This window comes from Hippocampus comes, unplaced genomic scaffold, assembly GCF_001891065.2.
Source record: "Hippocampus comes isolate QL1 unplaced genomic scaffold, H_comes_QL1_v1.1 scaffold74, whole genome shotgun sequence".
NCBI classification, from domain to species: Eukaryota; Metazoa; Chordata; class Actinopteri; order Syngnathiformes; family Syngnathidae; genus Hippocampus; species Hippocampus comes.
In genome coordinates, this window is record NW_017804812.1 from 632,840 (window position 1) to 641,023 (window position 8,184).

Here is an 8,184-nt window from a genome sequence, read left to right on the forward strand (position 1 = left end):
ACCTTTTACTCTAGTGAGGGACATGCAACAGATGTACGAGCTGTGGCTGCAGCTAACCAATCAGAGTCGGCGCACCGACAACCCCGCGGTGACCCCTCCCCCGGAGGACAAGCAGGTCACCATCACGGCGGACTACAGCGAGAGCATGGTGAGTTATTAGCCGCCATTGCCACCTTGCTTCCGACTTCACTTTGAATGACTCGTGGTCGACTATTGGAATATTCATTCCCCCCCTCAAAAAAATCTTTATCTCATCCCTGTGTGTGTGTGTGTGTGTGTGTGTGTGTGTGTGTGTCTGTGTGTCGTTCCAGGGAGGCCGGCGGTTGTCCGACGGAGACGACCTCTGAGTGTTGGCCAATGACCGCCGAGTTGCTGACAGAGACCGGCGGCAACTCAACAGCCTGTCATCTCACCAGTTTGCTCTCTTGCCTTGTTGGGAGCTGATGTATACACACACACACACACTCACACACACACATTTACACAACACGAGCCACAAATTTCAGCCATCAATCACCACGTTGAAGAAGCTTCGTTTGTTCCCGCAGTACATGTAGTTCCCTTGCACCCACCCCCCTGTCGGATTCCACTGCAGGATACGTTTAGCATTGACTAAAGTCCGAAACGCAAGTACATCGAACTGAAAATGTGCGTCCATCAGACACCCACCCGTTTTTTTTTTTTAATCCTCACAGCACCCAAAGCAAATCTCGAATGAGCGCGCTGGCCGCGGATCGTGCGTTTTGCTTGGCAATAAAGGAAGATTCTCTCGGAAGAACGGAGCTGCCGTGCTAAAAGTTGACCTTTTCAACTTGATCGTGCCAAAATAAATAAGTAATGCGCTCCAACGTGCTGTTCGAAGGCATAGTGAGACCCAAGTAAGCGTTTAAAAAAAAAAAAAAAAAGAAAAAAGGGTCTGGTGGACACCCTTAATTGTGCTGCAGTGTGACCAAACCCGACTCTCTCTACCTTCGTGGACATAAAAGCGAGAGAGTCAAAATGGATTTGTTTTTGCCGGGAGTTGTACTTCCCTCGTTATATTGTCTGCCATATTGGTAGAGCACTTTGAATGTAACGCCTGAACGGGCCTTTAAAAAAAAAAAAAGGAGGACTGGCGGGGTTGATCAATCGTGTAAAATGTGCTGTTTTTGTTGCTCCTATGCAAGTCGACTTACATTTCTAAAATCAGGAGCTAAACAATGTCCCCCCCTGCGTTCTTTTTGTGAGGTGGCTGTATCGTGCGTTTGCGCACACGTATGCACAAAACATCTGAACGGATAAATGGAATAATGGCCACATTGCGAAAATCGCATTGAAGAAAAAAAAAAAAAAGTCGCGCTATATGAAATGATGACCTCCGTTGGACTGATTCGGTGTCAATGCAGCCGCATGCAAAAGTCTTCTGTTGTATTTAATTAAAGCCTCATTTTGAGGCTAAAAAAAGGACTAAGACGATTCAACCAATTTGAGTGATTGAATCAAATGCGAAGTAGACGTTCTTGTGTTCGAATATTGACGCTAATTTGAAAGTAAAGGCAAGTTGATACCTCTCCAGTCCCAACCGAGGCTATTTTCCAACATCCGGTGGTCCATCTTAGCGGTTCTGGTGGCTAAAAGAAGACGGTCGATTCACACTTTTTGTTGTTGTTGTTTTTTTTTTTTTGTGCCTATGAGCAAAACGCATGCATACACACAAGCAAGCCTTTGATGCGAACACAGGCACAATGGAATTATGTCTATATTGATCTCACACACACACACACACATACACTCACCATATTTACATACAATGCTATCTATACTAATAATAATAAATAACTTAGCAATCAAGCTTGATAAATATATAACCAGAAGACTGTATTGATTACATAGAACCTTTTTTCTGTTATTGAGGTATTGCAATATGACATGTATCGCTGATCTAGATTATTAGAGTGATTTAAGGAGAAGGAAAACAAACAAAAAAAAAATGTTTTTTTTTTTCTTTTTTACGTTTTAATGTTTCCTTCCATGTGGGTTGTTCCAGACAAATGAGCGGGTTGCAGATTTAAATGGATGGCGTGAGAGCTGGACACTAAAGTGTAAGCGTTGTTAGCTGTGCCAATGAGCCCTCATCTGGAACAGCCCACCGTTTAGCTTCTTTGAGGGATCATCTTATTACTACTACTACTACTACTACTATTACCTTTAGTATTATGAATATGAAAATGATTGCTATCGACTATTTCTCTTCTATATGCTATTGATCATATGTACGTTTTATTGCAATGTATACCTACCTACGTATCCATGTATGACTATAATACCGGTAAATATGCGTCTTGTGTATGCAGCCTGTTGGGGGGAGGCGGTAAGCAGACGACAACGCGGACGTCCGAATGCCACAATCGGTCTCTGTAAGGCCTTCGGATAGCTGCGAAATACGTAGCGGCGGGTAGCGTGATCTGCTCGCTGCCCGTGCTGCGACTTTGCCAGACAAGAAGTGATCTGGGAATCATACACGGATGCTTATATACTCCTGCATAGCTATGCCTTTATATGATGATAACACACCTATAAGAATGATACATACCCTTATTGTATAACCCTGCTTACAATACACAGTCCAGGATATGATACCTGATAAGCTATTATAATACTTCAGCACCCCACTAAGGTCATTTAGATAAGTAATGGTGGAGCTGTTTTTTGTTCCCCCCCCCAGTGGCTTGGCAGATTTTACCGGGCTGGGTAGATGAAACCACACGTTCCTATGTTTTAGTTCATCAAACGCCTCCTGTGCACTGATTTGCAATCACCTTATGGAGGTATGCATAATGTTATATTAATATGCCCCCCACCCCCACCTGCGATTTGTTGAATTTGATAGCAATTTGCTGGTCAAACCCCCCCATACACCTATTTTTGCCTTTTAAGTGTTTATTTTGATGGAATAAGGTTGTGTGTTTTTCTCTGATACAACATCTCGCCAAGCCACACAGTACAAACTTCACTGTTATTTGTGTAACCAACCACCCCGCCCCCTTTTTTCATTTGATTCCTGGTACAAACCCACCTGCAGACCCCAAATTGAATCATGTCAATCTGTTCGAAGAAATGATTGTTTGTTTGAATTTATTTCAACAATCAGAAGATAGAAACCAGGGTTGTAAAGAAGTGGACAAACAAGGCCTCTGATTTTTGTACTGTATTTGGTTTTTTGTTTTTTTGTTTTTTTTTTTAATCAGTACATTTGTTTTCTGGTTTTTATGTTTTATCGAATTTGTTTTCTCTCCTCCCTGGTTGGAAGTTAATAAATACTCAAGTGGACCAAATCTCTTGAAAGCATTTAATAAACACTTTTAGAAAAACAAAACAAGCGAGTGTTTTCATTTTTTAATGATTTTCATTTTGCCATCATACTTGCATAATATTTCGAACTTTTAGAGGACGTCAACCTTTTCACATCAATGTAAAGAATCTGCAGCTGTGTTACAAAAAATATTTTTTTTTTCAAAAACGCCTGACTATACATGGTCATGTTTTCAAACACGCCTGACTATAGATAAGGGGTGCCCAACCTTTTTTGACCGAAGAAGGACTTTTCAAGCAACAGACGAGTGATGGGATTTTCGGCTCTTTTCGGTAATCCGGTTCATTTGGATCAGCTCAGTGAAAAGAGCTGGCTCTCAAACGGCTCTTTTAACTTCAGCTTTTCTTTTCAATATTTATGACAAATTTAGCATACATTTTGATAAATTACTTGGTGAACTAAATATTACACTCGAGTGACTGCAAATAGCAACAATTACCAAGCAAAAAAAATGGCTTTTTACTTATTTTATTGAACATTAAAAAGGCTCCAAACAATAACAAGCAACAAAATTAAACTTCAACCAACAACAAACATGCTGCATCATAACAAAAATAGTGAGTATTAACTGCAATAGCAGCAGTGAACAAAACAAACATAAGCTACTCCTTGATTTATTTTAACAAACATAAGATACTCCTTGCTTTATTTTTAATTTGCAGTCAACAAAACTAAATACTTCAACTTGGAATACTTCAATTTGTCCAGTCTTTGAGAACACCCTCTCTGACGGGACAGATGTTGCATCAATGCACAATCTACTCTCCATTACTTTGATCAAACGGGGGTAGACGGAAGCTCGGTATTTCCACCGGCTCAGTGGATCAGCGGCCCTTGAAATTTGTGGTTCTTAAAGATATGCCCTAATTTAGTGTCTGCAAACCTTCGTAGAAAGGGTTCTGTCAGTCGTCATCTGTACCTGTGGGGAAAAAAACAAAAAAAAAAACAAAAACAAAAAAAGTTTTTTTTTTTTTGTTTTTTACCCACAGGTACAGATGACGACTGACAGAACCCTTTCTACGATGGAACTTTCCTGTACGACTGAGAGCCTCCACAAGCATGTCTGCAAACCTGTCATAGCTGCCCTTATAAATGATTACGATTCCCCTGACAAAGCAACGAAAACCCGTACAACGGTTTACCGCGCATGCTTTATCAATCCGACCGTACGCAGCGATGAAAAAAAATATACGATTGAGGATTACTTTTGCTGGTTTGCCGTGACAATAGGAGCAATCGACGACGGCATTGTCGTTGGCTACCAGCAGGTGAGACGATCTGGATTTGAGCCAAAATGGTCTTTGTGAGATCAGTTCACAATTTTTTTTCCCCGTATAAAAGTTGTCATACGCCGTACGTGATTTGAAATGATAAAAAAAACCGTGTAAAATACGGGGAAAACGTACAAGTTGACAGGTATGCTTTTGTGTTTTTGCACGCTTGGCTAATACTGTAAATTAGATTCAGATTGCTTGCCAAACGCCTTTGTGGTCTCCCGGACAGTAGGGGGCGATATGAACATTCACGTCCAAATCACCAAGAGGAAGAATAAGTACAAGCACAAGAACGGTACCACATCCGGTTCAATGAGCAAGTATTTCCGCTGTCCACAAGCCCTGTTCTCAGTGAGTAATTTTAACATTTTAAACTGACTTCGCAGTTTATCTCTGAGTGTATAGATATAGAAGTTTGGGGAGCGTTATTAGGACACGTTGCTCCTCTAATTTTGTTGTTGTGACTCACGAAGTCACTGAAAGTTATCGTAAAAAGCAACGTCAGAAAAGGGGGCCGTGAGCGAGCACGCCGCCGACAAGTAGACCTCAGCTGTCAATCGAAAAGCAATCGAGAACAGCGTTTGATTTGACGACTATTCTGTATGTTTTCCACACCAAAGCTGCTATCAGCAGTGGAAGTGTGATGGCTTCACATCAGGGGGGGCAAATTTGTTTCAGAACTATTCACACAAATGCATCCGTGACTTTGTTCACTTGTTTTTCGAAATATAATGGTGATTTTCAAAAACTAAATCCTAAATTTCAAAGAATATGTGTTGACAATATCCACAGATATACTCGTAATTTTCACACGTGTTTTCGGGTCCTCAAATCCATTCACGATTTTCAAGTCGTTTTTTTTTCGATGTGGCATGTTCATTTCTCATGATTTTGACATCCCATTTTCGTCCGCTAGGCGGCAGTGTTGCTGTCTCCAATTCACGGGAACGACGTCTACCTCCGATTTCGTTTCAAACTTGGAAATTGATTCAAGGAAAACGAACTTTTAACAATTTGTTGATTTAACACAACTCTGGAAACAAAACACGACGGTAATTTGATCCCTCGAGCTTGTTTTGCTTTGACACAAAGATGTACTTTTTCTCCCGTTGGTCCGCTACTGCGACGCCGTAGAAGATGATGAGGTAGCAGCACACTGTGAAGGTTCTCCGTGTCAAGGCTAAACAAGCTCGAGGGAAACAAACTACAGCCGAATTGTGTTTCCCGACTTCGATGCAACAAAGTAGGCATATCGCAATCACTTTTCTTTTGTGGATGGTTGAACGATATTGAGTATTTTCAAGAGTTGAGCAGTTGATTGAAGGGAGGTTGCTCATTGTACTTTTGGTGTGGAGAGAGAGCCGCGAGCGGATCGCTCAGACAGATGCATTGCGAGTGTGGGCACGTTTGGAAATAGTACGGGTTGAAAGTAAAAGTCTGCCACTTTACGAATAATGACTCAAATTAAAAAGAAACAAAGTGTGTGACTTTCCACTTTTGTTTTTTTTTTTTTTTTCTGCCTGACCAGATTAATCAGATTACTGGGCCAAAGGCGCAGGCGCCGGACTCTGAGGACATGCGGAAGAGACGCCAACCTGCATTTGGACACGTGTGAGTACTGAGTTGTGTGGTGTGCTTGAAGAGCTGATGTCTGATGTCACGTTGCACCACAAGGTGGAGGTGACTGCACCCGCCTGTCTGTCTCTCACTCAACTGAAACTTCTGCTTCGTGTACTGCACAACAGTGTCAACTCCACAGAGACAACCCGAGCATCATCAAGCACTTCTGGTATATGTTTTTAAACCTTGAAGTGGACCAAGTTAGTTTTAAAATGTGTCTATGTAATGCATATATATAATATCTACATACATATGACTAACTTGGTCAATGTCATTTAAAAACTTGACCAGAAGAGTGTGATCATGTTGTTGTGGAGTAAATGGCAGTTAGTTTTTGTCTCAGTGAGAGAAGTCGGACATGCTCATGTCCCCCTTGGTGTGTCATGAGATGTCAGTGACCTCACGCGTGAGCTGGTCAAGCACATGCTCCCATCTCGGGCCTGTCGTCAGTGTTTGTGTGCGTGCAACTTGAGCTGGCCCACACAAAGATTGACTGGTAAAATGCTTTTACATTGTCATGTTCGCTTTCCTGTTCAATAAATTGTTCAACTTGAATCTGAGTCTTTGCCTTTCATGACTAAATCCATCCTCAACTCACTCGAAGCCTTTTCAAAGACTGACGTCTTGAGCTCAGACTTGCACTTGGGTCACATCAGACAGTCTTTTCACTGTTCCCGTTGGTCTCCACATGACTCGAAACTCCAGGAATCGAGCTTTTGGGTCATGCGAAACCCATGGGAACAGTGAAGAGACTGTCTGATGTGACCCAAGTGCAAGTCTGTGCTCAAGACTCAAGTGGAACTTTGACAAAGTGCTGCAATGCCCGCCCCCAAACCACACCCAATTTGACATCCACCAATCGCGGCGAAGCCCTCATTTGCATAAATTTACATAACCAACCAGAGTGGTTTAATTTGCATAACCACGCCCACTTTCCAGAATCCAACCAATCAGATTGCCCAAAATCTACATAGCCACGCCCTCTGAAACAACCACCAATCAGAGAACAGATTATTTGCATAACCACGCCCCCTTTTCCACCAATCGCATCGCGTTATTGTCACGCTCCACCCACTTTCACAGCTATCAGCGAATCATCAGCCATCATTCCAGCCAGGCCACACCCACTTTCCTGGATTTTTCTGCCTGGAAAAAAAAATCCAGGAAAAAAATTTTTGAAAAAAAAATTTCTGAAAAAAATTTTTGAAAAAAATTTCTGAAAAAAACTTTTGAAAAAGTTTAGAAAAAAACAAAATAATTTTTGTTTTTAAAAATGTGTTTTTAAAGTTAGATTGTTGTGATGTGTTTAAAAATGAAGTTGAGAGTTTAAGTGTTCTTTGTAATCAAGCTTTATTTCTTTTGCAGAGTAGACAATCACAAAGCAGAGGAAAAAGTTGCAAGTTGGATGGCAGTCTGCTTGTTGCTGGGCGGCTCTGAAGAACGTGGGACAGGTGTGTTGACCTGAGAGGAAAGACATCCGTGAGTTACGTGCAAGTCAATTTCTTGTGCAGACAATGTGTTAGGCATGAAACTTACTCGAGAGTCAGTGTTGGGTCTTTGGAGAGCAGGAAGCCGATCATGTTTACTGCTGCCTAGAGAAAGCAAAGGGGGTTCAAAAAAAAAGTAGTCATGATGGTGCATTGAACGAGTGTAAATGTCTCCTACTTTTCAGGCTGGCCCAAAGTTTGACTTCAGCACCTTGCGAAAAACAGGAAGAAGAGCAAAAAGTGTTGCCTGCAGGTCTGTGCTCGTAGGTGGACTCTGGCGGTGAGCAGGTTACTCCCTCTTGTGGCACGGAGGACCCAAGAACAATCTTCCTTCAACTCTGAAAAATGAAATCCGGCTTATTGAAATGAGACTTCTTACCAGCAGATGGCTCAGAGTCACATATCACCTCATCCCACTCCAACAGCTTGTCTGAAAGACAAAGCACAGGTC

The 8,184-nt window shown here is 41.8% G+C and overlaps 1 protein-coding gene and 2 long non-coding RNA genes across 5 annotated transcripts in view; 2 read left to right on the top strand and 1 right to left on the bottom strand.

Moving 5' to 3' along the window:
- The window catches only part of zc3h7bb (zinc finger CCCH-type containing 7Bb), a 7,679-nt gene extending 5,718 nt beyond the window's left edge, over positions 1 to 1,961 (top strand). For all 3 annotated transcript variants that reach the window (XM_019864287.1, XM_019864304.1, XM_019864295.1), the window contains exons 20-21: positions 15 to 148; positions 312 to 1,961. In XM_019864287.1, the coding sequence (XP_019719846.1) occupies positions 15 to 148; positions 312 to 347 (170 nt within the window). In that variant the 3' untranslated portion in view covers positions 348 to 1,961. The remainder of the gene's footprint in view (positions 1 to 14; positions 149 to 311) is intronic.
- A 3,095-nt stretch (positions 1,962 to 5,056) lies between these two features.
- Positions 5,057 to 7,652, top strand: LOC109512150 (uncharacterized). Its single transcript, XR_002167463.1, has 3 exons — positions 5,057 to 5,869; positions 6,155 to 6,237; positions 7,612 to 7,652. It is a non-coding gene; the product is annotated as an uncharacterized LOC109512150 (long non-coding RNA).
- A 17-nt stretch (positions 7,653 to 7,669) lies between these two features.
- Positions 7,670 to 7,946, bottom strand: LOC109512155 (uncharacterized). Its single transcript, XR_002167465.1, has 3 exons — positions 7,912 to 7,946; positions 7,783 to 7,838; positions 7,670 to 7,707 (listed from the first exon to the last, which is right to left on the bottom strand). It is a non-coding gene; the product is annotated as an uncharacterized LOC109512155 (long non-coding RNA).
- Positions 7,947 to 8,184: the final 238 nt, after the last annotated feature.